The sequence below is a fragment of the Carassius gibelio genome, chromosome B3 (assembly GCF_023724105.1).
Source record: "Carassius gibelio isolate Cgi1373 ecotype wild population from Czech Republic chromosome B3, carGib1.2-hapl.c, whole genome shotgun sequence".
In the NCBI taxonomy this organism is placed as follows: Eukaryota; Metazoa; Chordata; class Actinopteri; order Cypriniformes; family Cyprinidae; genus Carassius; species Carassius gibelio.
In genome coordinates, this window is record NC_068398.1 from 23,785,155 (window position 1) to 23,798,739 (window position 13,585).

At 39.2% G+C, this 13,585-nt stretch overlaps 2 protein-coding genes across 3 annotated transcripts; both read right to left on the reverse strand.

Moving 5' to 3' along the window:
• Positions 1 to 1,160: 1,160 nt before the first annotated feature.
• On the reverse strand, positions 1,161 to 6,597 carry LOC127952881 (2',3'-cyclic-nucleotide 3'-phosphodiesterase-like). 2 transcript variants are annotated; one of them, XM_052551733.1, is made up of 4 exons: positions 6,299 to 6,597; positions 3,965 to 4,621; positions 3,760 to 3,887; positions 1,161 to 2,912 (listed from the first exon to the last, which is right to left on the reverse strand). In XM_052551733.1, exons 2-4 carry the CDS (start codon positions 4,599 to 4,601, stop codon positions 2,442 to 2,444), a joined length of 1,236 nt encoding a protein of 411 aa, XP_052407693.1. In that variant the 5' UTR covers positions 4,602 to 4,621; positions 6,299 to 6,597; the 3' UTR covers positions 1,161 to 2,441. The 2 variants fall into 2 exon arrangements, with proteins under 2 accessions (XP_052407693.1, XP_052407694.1); XM_052551734.1 differs by lacking the exon at positions 6,299 to 6,597 and adding an exon at positions 5,393 to 5,559.
• Positions 6,598 to 7,824: 1,227 nt separating this feature from the next.
• odad4 (outer dynein arm docking complex subunit 4) lies at positions 7,825 to 13,534 on the reverse strand. The gene is given in 13 exon segments (XM_052550682.1): positions 7,825 to 9,084; positions 9,548 to 9,613; positions 9,616 to 9,682; positions 9,821 to 9,937; positions 10,040 to 10,126; positions 10,228 to 10,253; positions 10,255 to 10,445; positions 11,437 to 11,501; positions 11,503 to 11,713; positions 11,776 to 11,949; positions 12,057 to 12,232; positions 13,436 to 13,494; positions 13,496 to 13,534. Coding segments are annotated over 13 exon segments (1,314 nt in total). The 3' UTR covers positions 7,825 to 9,048.
• Positions 13,535 to 13,585: the final 51 nt, after the last annotated feature.

Here is a 13,585-nt window from a genome sequence, read left to right on the forward strand (position 1 = left end):
TGGCCTTTACAAAGGGCACTTTGGCTCCTCTGTCCACAGCAGCATTAGCTAATGGGTTGAAAGGCTCCTGCCAAGAGACATGACTCCACTTGAATTTACAAAACAGACAGTACGGCCTTTAAATAGAAACATACCCATTGATCACTGGAGGTCAACAGTGTTTGCAGAAGCAAGAATCTGATAAATCAGTTTGGAAACCACAAGTTTACCAGTGTGGTATAGGGCTTTGGCGGGAAGTGGTTGGTATATTTTATTTTTGACAGGAATGAAAACCAGTCTATGAGGGAAGTTGATTGTGCTCAATGGATTATACTGTTGTTAAACAACAGGCCAATTATTAAGCTGATGACCAAAAAAAAAAAAAAAAAACTAGACAAAAATGTGTGCAAATTACATGATTTAGGACATGCATGCCATTGTAAAGTCTACTCCTCACAGTCTTGATTTCATCACTGTTATATTCAATATGGCATCTCAGTTACATTGTAAAAGCCTGCACATAGTTCATTCACACATATATAGTTGTGAAATATATAGTATATATTCTGTTAGAATCACTGAGAATGTACCCAAGCCGCACAATCCAGACATCGATGGTGTTTCTTCAAAGAAACACCCACCTCAGCCATATTTAGGGAAATGATCACCTCGGTACAAGTTAAATCTTGAGATAAATTTGCCTGGGGGGGATCGTTTATTTAACATATTCTTGCCTCTCTTTTTGGTCGACTCACTAGCTGTTGAGCTACATCTACAAAATTCTCCATCTAGCTTTCAGTGGAGACAAGCGCCCCCTACTGGCAAACTTACTGTCCACTGAACTAAACCGGAAGATGCACTTGTGCTGTCAATAATTAAAAGGTTGTGTATTCATGAGCCACTTAAGTTATAGTTACTAATCCTCTGCATTTTTAAGAGAATTAAACTTTCTATGGACCCGGAAACCGGTGCTGATTAGGAATCCAGATGTTTGCTGAAGTTATGCATTTGCTAATTTGTTCAAAGGTGGAAACTATTTGAAGTGGAACGAGCATGAAACCACACATTTGGAACAAATGATTACACACGCTTCCTTAATTAGAACAAGCTAACTCATAAGTTAAATCCTTCAAACATGAAGAAAACAATTCACTTACAGCAAAGACAGAACGCCAGGGATGTCAGAGCCAAGCACATTCTTTATTAAGTGTACAAAAACAAATGAAAAACAAGGTAAGTGCAAAATATTTAGTGCCTTGATGTCAGAGACCTATAAGAAGCATAGCTTCGGCCATCTAGAAACCTACAGAAGAGGAAGGCACCAGATAGATGCTCGTCACAGTATTTAGAGTGCACTTTTTTTTTCTTTTTCAAAACTGATAATGAGAGAGACAGAGAGAGTAAATGTACTATCACAAGTGAATATACTGGTTTATGAAAGAGCTGATCGTACAGATATGAAGAGAAGTACAGGCATGTCTCATCCGACGTGACGGGCTGTAAATTCGAAAGGGGTCTCCGATGGTGTGACCAACACTGTAAACGATAACTCGAGGAGAGAACACTTTCATACACATACACACTTTAGCCTAAAAACATGTCACAGAGAGCATGTACTCTTATTTGATAAAAAAAAAAAAAAAAACCTTGGTGAATTTTACGTGATTGCGAGAGAGAGATTAACCATGTTTTTTTTTTTGGCAGAAGGCATGCACACACACACACACAACGGATCACTATCTGTGAGATTATAAAGGTGCAGCATGAATTCTTGGAAAATTATCAGCTCCACAAAGGCTGAAGAAAGAGAGGGACTAGGAAGAAATCACATACTAAACTAACAAATTTATACTCTATGCCAAAACTTCCTGTGATGAAGGATCAAGGTGCTCCATTTCATGAACTCGAAGATCTAAATTTCAATTGAGAAGCTTCAAATCTTCTAAAGATCCTGAATGTGAAGCCATGCGTCTAGACTAATCAACAAGAACTCGGCTGGAACGGAGTATAAATTAATTAATCAAACCAGTGAGGTTGTGCTAAATCTAAGTGTTCTACATGATGGTCACGTGTGAGGAAGACCGATCGTGGATGTACCTGTGTAAAGGGGACAGGGATGGTGTGGCGGCCAAACAGCCAAGTGAACTAGCACCTAAAGCAGAGTGATCCATGACCTTAAGGCAGATACTAAGGCCTCTGAGCTCGTGTTGCCAGGCAAAAGGAAAAAAGGCACCAGCTAAGAGAAAGTCGGGAGCCAGCAGGCCACTTTGGAACGTCTGGTCTCACACTGCCTGCTAAATCATCCCAAGCCATCCCTGTGCACACACTAAAGCTGCGAAACATACACGCAATCCACCTACACACATGCAAAAACACAACATCATCCTCAGCCAACCGAGGGCTGAAGCCCTTAGGAAAAATGTCTTCTCCTTCCCCTCTCTCTTCTCCTCCTCGCTTTGCACTCACAGAATGGTACACTTTTTCTTTTTCTTCTCTCCATTCTTTTTACCCTGGTCGCTGGTGGCGGGCTTGTCCTCGGAGAAGCTAGTGAAGGTGGTATCTGCGTTAATCGGTTCCCTCAGGGCGAGGAACCAGCGGCCCTCGCTCAGGTAGGTCAAAGTACCCAAGTCCATCTCGACCTGGGTGCCCTCCTTGCCCTCTTTCTGCAGAGCCAGGATCTCCAGCAAATCCAAACCGGTCTGAACCGTCTCCACGCCTGCCGAGCAGCCTAATGTGACGTGGGCACGGCTACCCGCTGGAAGAGCCTCTACACTGGGCAGGAGGGCCGGAGCGACCCCTTCTTTGTCCGCTCCCTCGGGCCACAGCTTCACCTGGGCTTCTGTCAAAGCCACACGGGCCCCAAACGTACGAGGGGTCACTATGAGAGCAGTGACTGAAAGCTCATAAGATTTGGTAAGGGATTCCTTGACCACCTGCAAGTCAAAATATGGTCAAATAAGTACTGTATTAATAATTGATAGCACTTTGTGATAAAGTTTCATTTGTTAGCAGTTAATGCATTAGGTTTCATGAACTACCAATACACTATTTCAGCAATCATTAATCTACATTTAACATACTTACACTTGTATACTGACACATTTACATGTTTTTTTATTGATTTGTTAGTTTTTTTTTGTTGGATGACACTTAATTTCTGCATTTTGTTTCGGTTCTCTTAATAATGAAAAAAAATTTCTGCCTCTCCATGCACGTTATACAGAGATAATATTCACTTGCAATTTTATTCATACATATTTTTATTTATTCATTTTAAAATGTCATGCCAGCATCCAGGCAATCTCAGAATTAATTACACAAAAGGTATACAACTAACAAAAAGTTATAAGACGTTTCAGATCTACACTAGACAAAACAATTTTTTTTTTAATAAATCCGTTAAATACTTTAGAATAAAACCATCATCTTTTAACATTAAAAAGTACAAACTAATAAAATCTATATTTATAAATAGTGCAAAAACTCATACTAATCTAAGTTCAAGTTAATTTCCACGTATAATAAATTAATCCTAATTAACATTAAATAAACAATAATTAATTTAAGAAAAAGACTACCCCATCTTAACAGACTTTGTTGGCCTGTTTGGAGAGAGCACTGTGCGTATATTCACTCATGATTTTTGATTTGTAAATATATGGATGAGTATTTTGAACGGTTTAAAGTATTTTTTCTGTAAGCATTGTGTGGAAACTTAAAGGCTGTCATTTGAAAATGACAACCCTTTCATTAAAACGGATTAATGCCATATTTGTTTACCTGTAGCTCTGCATACTCTTTAGCCCCCTCGGCTTTCCCATAATCACAGAACTTTGTAGTGCATTGGAGTTGCAATGGGTTCTGGAAATACTGCTCAAGATCCACTTCTTTCTCCGCCTCACCAGTAACTAGAACAAACAAAACCAAATCAGCACTACAAACACACCAACCACAAGTGTGTGTGTCTACACAGTCATTGACTCACATTCACTGATGTGTTCTTTGAAGGCCTCCAAAGTGTCCAGCGTCTTGAGAAAGTCCATAGTTGCACACTTAATTCGTTCCTCTTCCTCTGGAAGCAGGAACCAGCCAAAGAACAAAGGCAGCTCTGGCTCTTTCTGCTTAGTCTCGGTCTCTTTCAGAGGCTCAGCTTTGACTCCATCAGCCTCTGGTTGTACCTTTTCCTCTCCTCCTTCGGTCTTTGTCTTCTCATCTTTATCAGATTCTTCGGGCTTGGCTTCATTCACAGCGGTGGGTTTGGACTCCGCCTCTTTCACAGCTTCTTCCTCCTGCTTCTCAGGCTCAGAATTCACTTGAACCGGTGGCTCCTCAGACTTCTTCTGTTCTGGCTCAGGGGGTTTCGCAGAAGACTCGGCAGCCGGGGTTTCCTCAGGAGATTTTTCCGGCGCCACCTCGGGTTCAGACGGTTTGGCAGGAGGCGCTTCGGAGTCCATCGCTTTCTCCTTTTCTGGCATTTCCCCAGCAGAATGCTCCGTCTCGGGGGTCTTCTCGGGTTCTGAAGGTGCCACCTCTTTGGACTCCACTTTCTCCTCTTGTTTCATCGCCACTTCCTGTGTCTCAGCAACAGCCTCTGGAACTTCCTGATTCTGTTCAGCGTCCATTGCTACACCGCAGGCTGTTTCTGATAAACAGAAGAGAGTGAGTGCGTATGTATTTTTTCCAAAGAGATTACGCTGTACATGAGGAGTTACATGAGAATGCTAATGTGAACAAGGGGTTAAATGACAGGCAGCTCCAGGAACGCTTGGTAAAGATTAACAGAAACTATCCACCTGAACGTGGCAGTCATAACGACCACTTCTTCAGACCCTTCACAGCACGTAGGCTCTTGGAAACTTCAGTTTTACTACCCACAACTGCATATTTTAGTTCTGAAACCTCTGTACAGCGTCCAGCTCTCGTCCTTCTGAGCAAATCTGAAAATCACTGCTCCATTTAGACCCAGTGCACAGTCGAATTCATATGAAATAAAACACCACTGTGCATTTCTAGTGAAATCCGAGTAGGCATCAGACTGCCAATGCAAGAGCTGCTTCTCTTTCTGGCCTGTACATTACTCCTTTGCTTTTTATCCAGATTTCTCTTTGTCTACCGTCTTTTTCTCTTTTATGGAGGTCTGAAGTAAACCGTAGAAGCTCTGTATGCTGCAGGTCTTTGTTTTTAATGATACTCTGCACCGTCACATCGCCGTCTTCTAATGTCACGTTTCAGATTAATAAGCAGAAGTAAAAGCTGTAGCTCAGATATTAGGCTGTTAAGAGTCATCAGATGTCAAATGACTTTTTCGTTGTGAAACCACTTGACATCGTCACCTTCTGGCCGAAAAAAAAAACATCTGTTCCCCATTTTATAGAGCAATGCGAATCTTTACAGCTTAATCAAAAGGACCAACCTTGATATCAGCCAAGCGACACAATTATCAAATGATGATGGGTTCACAAAGCACCTCTTACCACCACTAAATATTTACTTGGGTTTTACACAAACTAGTTTTAGGTTCACCCTGGACACGGCCCAGGTTCTGATGAAAGTGTGTGAAAAGCAGAAGCAGGCCCCTGTTTTACAGGAGCTCAGCACTGAACCGTGAGGCACTAACACCTGCACATCATTAGGCCAGGGTGTTTTTTTTTTTTTTTTTGTGGCTGTGTCTAATATCAAGTGTGCTGCCTGCTGAGGCAGCATTTCTCGGAAGCAAACTCAGTTCTGCGTGTCTGATGCCCAATTGCAGTCTAGGTAGGCAGCTAACTGGATTTTGATACGCAGCCTTTGTGTGACCAAATTAGATTCGGACACGCCACCTAATCTCTGGAAGACAAAGAAAACCCAAAACGCCCAGTAGATTCACTCAGACGTTAGCGACACATCAATCACAGGTCAGACACATATAACATATAACGGTACATGATTAAACGACATTGCGCAAACGAATTTAGACAGCGTGATGGAAAATTTGTTAGCAGAAGAAACTACACTTAATTCAGTGAATGTCTAAATCTACAGCGACTCGTACATGAACACGAGCAAATGCGCGAGCTCAGTTAATCAGCGGTAACAATGCAAAGCCATGGTTTGGGGAGTGGCAGTGCCCAGCCACGCTGCATGCAGACAAAACAAATCAGCGTGGAGATGCCCAGCGCAGCTGGGATATAAAGCACATGCCAGAGGCACCTTTTTTTGTTTCATTCTAAAATCATTGTTTTCGCTTAAAGTTAGATATGCACGATCAAACTCGATGGTTGCAAATACGTTCTAAAAGATTACAAAGTAACAGACAGCGATCAGCGTTAATGCTACTCACTTGATTACAACGTTGGCAGATGTATGAAAAGCTGTCACCGTTCTCCGAGGCTGAAGGTTCAAAGCGTCGTACAGCCAAATTGCACGTTTCTCCAGAGCGCTGCGCTGAAATCCCCGCCTAGTCGAGCACTGGCAATAATCAGGAAACAAAACGGAAACCACTGGCACTTCAGCACGCTCATGTGCACGCGGAAGGGAGAGGCAGATATTAAACTGAACAGAGGCAGGTTTTGTGCGCGCTCCCGCTGCATCACTGGTGCACGTCAGCGACCGGAATCTATTTTATTTTTAGATTCGTCATACTGCTCTTATGTCTCGAATACTGCATCTTTATGTCTCGAATATCACGTGGTTTAATTACTCAGAACAGTTCAGTTTTAACTTTATTTCTTAACAATGACCAATGACAATGACTAATTGTAAATCCCTAATGTTAGCAGAGGGTGCGAATAGGTCGAAGGTCATCAGTTTTGGGAAGGTTACTTTGGAAGTATAATAGGTTACATATTACAAGTTACCCTATTTAAAATGTAAAAAGTAGTGTAACTATTTCCGTTATTTTATTAAAGCAATTAATTATATTTGATTACTTTTTGATTACCTTTTAAAAAATTTCCAACAAATGTGATATTTAAATGTATTATAAAATTGTATTATTTTATTCAATTAATTTTAAAGCACAGCCCACCACAAAATCAGACTTTAGCACCCCCCCCCCTTGTTGTACTTTGCATAGCTATAGTAGGAAACAATGGCATCTAACAAAAAAAAATATCTTAATTTAATTCTTAAAAAATGAAGTATATACATAAAACTAAATAGTGTCATAAACTCCTGAAACATTGGTGTCTCTTTTTTTTTCTCTCATTTATTTGTACAGGGTCAACAGTCATGGCAGTTTGGGAAAGAAATCAGATAAATCAGTAAGAGTGTGAAATTTTTCCGTTGTAATTCTTTTGTAATTTCCTTTGTAATCATTTACATTTTCATAGGCAACTATAAAACTTTTTTTTTAAATTCTCAGAAACTGTGACTGATTACAGTTACATTTTCTTTGCAATTAAATTAAGTAATTCTGTTACATGTAACTAGTTATTCCCCAACACTAGGGGATATATAATAGAAATGGAAACACAAGAAAGGTTGGGGCAGTAAAGTGTATACATATATATATATATATATATATATATATATATATATATATATACTGCATGTATATATCATATGTAGGCTATGTATGTATGTATGAGTGTTTGTGCGAGTGTGTTTTTGGAAACAGTACTGCATTATATCAGTTTTTGTCATTAACATCAATAAAAAAAATAATTAAAATACTTTTATTATTTATCACTTCATTAAAGTTTTGCACATCACAAATATATCATGAAAATGTGTTTAATTAAAAAGTAATATAGATATATGGTGTTGGCGTGAAAAGAAAATTTGTTTTGCAGAATTGTCCGAACCGTTGATTGCCCCCCCCCCACCAAATACAAATTAACATTTATATGTAATAAACCTCTCTGAACATTCTTGTAAGATATTTCTCCCACAAAAAGTTATTGTATATAGGCCTACTTTTAAAGCAAACATCACAAATTTATTCAATTTGCATACACGGTCACTGATTAAGAACAGATTGGCAGTAGCCCATTACAGGAATGCTTGTCTACACCTATAGGTTTGATAGTATCTACTGCATAAAATATATATTGCAACAACCTTTGGATAAGACAAACACATTTCTCAAGCTTTTCATGCCGCACACAAGTATGGACTTGATTTCCAGCAGACTCAGTAAGGTCCTTGTAATAATGATTTTATGTCAAAATATATTGTATTGAAAACATGCTTGTCAGAATGATCAAAGTGTTCAATTCCTTTGTTTGTGTTTTAAAATGAAGTCTGTAAAGAATAAAAAAGGATCTGCAGGCACCAAATGCTCTTTAAATGCATGTTTACAGGCCAGTTTTACAAAAGCATACCTGTAAATATGAAAACAGCTGGAGTGTGCATGCTGTGTCTTGTAGCTATCCGTAAGGGACGTGTGAAATGTATGCAGGATTTCTGAGTGGTTATGCTGTCTGACATTGCACGGACAGGTTCTGCAGTTAAGAATCGCTGCTTCAGCTTATCACAGTGGAGCTCAGAACAAATGCAGGTTAGCTGTGACCGCTTTCTCACAAGCTTTTGTGGTGTGTGCATAAATAGCAGATATAACCCACACAAAAATCCTCTCACACACGAACTGCAAGCATTCTGACAGGGCTTATACTTCTGTTCAGTTTTGTTGAGCACATAAAGTCAATATCAAATTGATATCAAATTAGAGGTACAAACTCATTTGAATGAATTTCAGTTCAAACCTCTATGGTTGGATTATGAATTAAAAGAGTATTTCTCTATGTCAACAGAAGGTCACGGCATGTGTGGGTCTATTGGAAAACATTAACAGCATCTGGGCAACATCACTTAGACACTGCATCACAAATATAGCACATGATTTGTTATACCTCTGAAAGTCTGACATGTTTAATTATGTAAAACTATGCAAAAATATTTTTACCCATATGGTAACAAGCACAGAAAAGGAAGTAATAAAGTCATCCTTCACCAATAACACTGACTGCAATCCAGCACAATGTTCCTCAGACAAACTTTATTCCACTTGTGGGGATGCATTAGTTCTGACTTGTCTTGTAGGTGGATGAAAGTTGATTGCTGCCATTTTATTCAGAGGGGTTTCTCATTTTACTGAGTCACTCTTTGTCTTGCTTCACGCAGAGCCTGCAGGGTGACAAATTGATCATGGTAAAACAAATTATATCAGGGCAACATGAAGAAATATAATATCAGAAGAAGGGAATGGTCTAGAATCAGATACGAGAATACGAGATAACTGATCAATGGACGCATGTAAAAATTACAATGATCAGTTCATGTTAGGACAAAACAACTCCTATTTACAAATATTAAGTAACTAATTGTTCTTCTTATGCAAGTTCAGGGTTTGTTACAAAATAACAGTTCTGTCATGACAACCCTCTGAGGCTTTGGCATGGTGATGAACATGAAAATGGTGACGTGTTTGGTCTTGGCAGAAGTACAGAGATCTTTGATATAAATCATATCATGCATTATTTAGAATTTCACAGATTTTAGTGTAGTTTGAATGGGACTATAGGAAAGGCCAGAGGCGAGATGGATGAGGGAGAGAGTGAGAGAGCAGGATAGGAATGTCTGTGTTGACCTTCTGGATGGCTTCGCTGGCAGAGTCGTCCTGCAGCAGTTTTGCCCGGTCCAGTGCCCTCTCAAACTGTTACACACACAGGCCTTGTAGTTACCCAGCTTCACTCTGTCAGAGAGAAAGAGGATGTAAAATGATCTAATTGTATGGTGTGGCATGGATCAAATATACATAACGACCACATTAACTCCTATTGATTCGAAGCAATGTGGAAAATGTGATTATTCGTGGTCAGAGAGTCTGTTAAGCTTCCTGGGCAATGTAGTTTGGACTCACATTCTGCCTGCCTGCCATTTTTAATTGCAGATGTCATCCGCAGCCATGAGTGAGCGGGAACCATAGTCTTGTGCTTTCTCTAACCCACCATATACTAGAGACAACTTCTCCTCCCAGCTATGCAAACACACACAGAACAAAATTAACTGAATATAACCATAGATTTCTCTCTCTACATGAACACCAAAGTCAATATTAATCAAAGGCAAATGCACTTACACTTCAAGTGCTTGTTGAAACTTTCCAATCCGTGCATACACATGGCCAATGTTGACCAGAGCCCTGGATTTACTGTCCATCAGGTTGCTACGAAACGAAGCACAAACCAAACACACCAGATGAGTTCTAGTTTATTAACTAACCAAGAAAAACAGAAAGGTAGCTTTCCCGCTCTCATGGTCACCTACCATTTCTTGGCCAGCTCCAGATCCTTCTACATGATGATGCAGAGCTTTGTCCATATTCCCAGGATTCATCAGTGCATTGCCTAAATATATGACTTACAATGAAGCTGTGGAGGTTCCCAAGCACTTTTCTCTCATTGGGAGCACTTTCTCAGGCCATTCCTTCACCACCTTCATGAGCTCACAGGCCTACTTCACATATGTGTTGCCTGAACTCAAGGCTGTCAATTGAAGAGACAATGCTCAAAAATAGCCAATAGCACACAAAACATTTTCTGAAAATGATGTAGAGTAGTGCTTGCCCATCCAAAAGCCCTGTGATGACAGAGCATTGATAAGACATTATTCTGATATGAGGTTTCTCCTTCAGTCTGGGTCTATACAATTTTCTCACCCGTCTTGTTGTCCGTCGGGCAAAAATCTTAAGTCTAAAGTCTCACAGTCACTTTCCAACCAAATTCGGGTAACCAAACTTGAACCTGTTGCAAAATCTGACCAGGAAAATCTTTGGTTTTGACCATGGAAATTGGCAGGACAATGGTAAATGTGACCACAGCCTTAGAAAAGTAATAGCACATCTCTTCTAAGAAAGTCAGATTTGATCTATCACTCATGTCCATGGCACAAATGGTACACGGTTACGTGCAAAAGTTTAATAATTAGGATTAGGGTTCGGTTCATATGTCCTCCCCGCAAGCACTATTATATATTTAAATAATCAGATGGGTGCATTACGTTTAAATAAACGCTGTGTGATGACCTGGAGGATAATTGAGACCTAAGCTCAGTGTTGTTCCTGATGAGAGTCAGTCACTGGTAAATGAGCTAAAAATTATCTACACGCATCTACAAAAATTATAGGTAATTTCAGTAAGATTTTTATTTGATGTTTTTTAAGAAATTAATACTTTTTCCAGCATGAATTCATTAAATTGATCAAATGACAGTAAAGACATAAAATTATAAAAACATTTATCCTGTAATCACAAAAATATGAAGCAGTACTATTTTCTTCTTTGATAATAATAATTGTTGTAACTAATGGCTGCCATCATTGGAATAAACTACATCTTAAAATATATTAATATAGAAATGAGTTGCTTAAAATTTAATATTATTTCAGTTTTTACAGTATTTTTGATTAAATAAATGCATCCGTGATGAGCAGAAGAGACTTCTTTTAAATATATAAAGAAATTTTAACTCCCGAACATTTGAATGATAGTGTATGCTGCTGTTGCCAGAATGTCGTCTGTGTGTCCAGATATGAGATACATCACAATCAGATTTTGCACACGCTCTCCAGTTCGTATCCTACCTTTTATAAGATCTGTATAGGAGCAGATTGTGAAACTCCATAGAAAATGCACTTTCACAGATGTAATCTGACATTTGAAAAGGTCTACAAAAAAACAAAACAACAACAAGCCAACCCTGAAACACACACCCTCATCTTGTGGAAGTGCCATGCTTTTTGGATTCCATTTTATGAGAATGATTCAAATGCTTGGAACAAACCTTTGAATAATCAGACAAATATGTGTTACTAACTCCTGAATTGAACATGAATGGAAAGCATTAACAGTGGCAGGGTGAATGATGAGGGCAGGTGGTTTAATGAGGAAGCGAGCAAGAGATAGAGAAGACAATATAGCCAGCACACCCCATTAGATTTGTGGAAGAAAGACAAGTCTCCTATATTTTCAGGCTTATCAGAGGAAGGACCTTTGGGTTGGGGTGAGAGATTTGGGTAACTGAGGTCTGTTTGCGGTGTAACAAAAATATGAGCTCCACATTTCTCATCATGTTGTGTCTTGGGACTTCCCGCCCACTGAGTTGTCGATTGCCAAGCCTGAACTCCTGCAGCTCTGGATGCAGCTTATTGCTTCTGTGATAGTAAAGCAATGCAAACTCAAAATCACCCATAGTGTAGAGAGCTTCTGCTTTGTGATACAGACCCTGCAGGAGACATGACGGAGACCGAAGGAGAATCAAGTTATCTGCTAAAAGAAGTTTGTCATAAAGCAGTTACAGTAACTAAAGAGGAACATACAAGCAGTTACAGTAACCTAGAGGAACATACAATGGCACCAAACACCACATTTTTCATTGTATTCATTGACACTACATGTAAAAGTGAAGTCGTGACATTTGCCAAGTATGCTAACTCATACTTGGAATTGGTGCTTCGCATTTAACCCATCCAAGTGCACACACACACACACACACACACACACACACACACAGCAGTGAGAATGAGTTGAACATTTCCATGACATAATTGATTGAGATGCACCTGTATATGCAAGTTGTGGCCTAATGGTTAGAGAGCTCGACTCCTAACCCTAAGGTTGTGGGTTCGACTGCTGTGTGTGTGCACTTTTGGTGGGTTAAATGCAGAGCACAAATTCTAAGTATGGGTCACCATACTTGGCTGTGTCACGTCACTTCCACTTCCACTATATATATATATATATATATACCATTTAGAAACTAAACATAACTGCTTATTAATTTAGTGTTTTATATATATAATACCTCCAAAAAGTATTTGGATACGGAAGCCACACTTAAAAAAATAGTTCATTGCATTGCCTTACATACAAAATACCAAGCCAAGTGTCAATCTGAACCGGTTAACTTTACTTTTCCTAGAACTAACCTCTCTAGTTTGCTACTACTTTAGGGTGACTTCAGTGCATGGCCAAGTTTCACTAGTTTAACCTGTCCTTTTTGTCTTAAAACTTTTATTCTTACTTTTAAACAGAACATTTTATTAATTCAATGTTATTTTGTAAAATAAAAAAGTGTGTTTGTGACATGAATGTCCCTTGGTTTAATATTTCTTTATCTAATGCAATAATATTGATCAAATTTTAAGGGTGCCACAAGTGTTAACATTCTTTCTGGGGCAACTTAGTGCCCTTACTGCCCTACTTTTGCCAGAATCATGTGATAAGGTTTCATATTATGGAAGTACGCCCCCTTCAGGACAAGTGAACATACAAAGCTGAACCTTCTCAACCGAGGAGATAAAACTGAATTGAGCAGCACAGATGAACACAGCTTGAAGAAGACTCCGTTGTCTTTCAGTGTGCTCTCTGCTTCCACAAGTTTCAAATAAGACCTTAAAGCCTGATGGGCAACCAAGAAGACTCTTATAAAGTGTGAAATTAAACACTCAGTTTAATGATAGAAATTTCAAACGTACCACTCTCCCTTCTGGAACAGCTGCTCACCTTCAGCTGCATAGGTGCTAAATGTACTCTTTCGGCCCTTGTCCTTCCTCATTATCGGACATTTTATGCATATTTATACAAAATAATAAAATTATAGCAAGACTGAAAATGTCTGTGGTGAT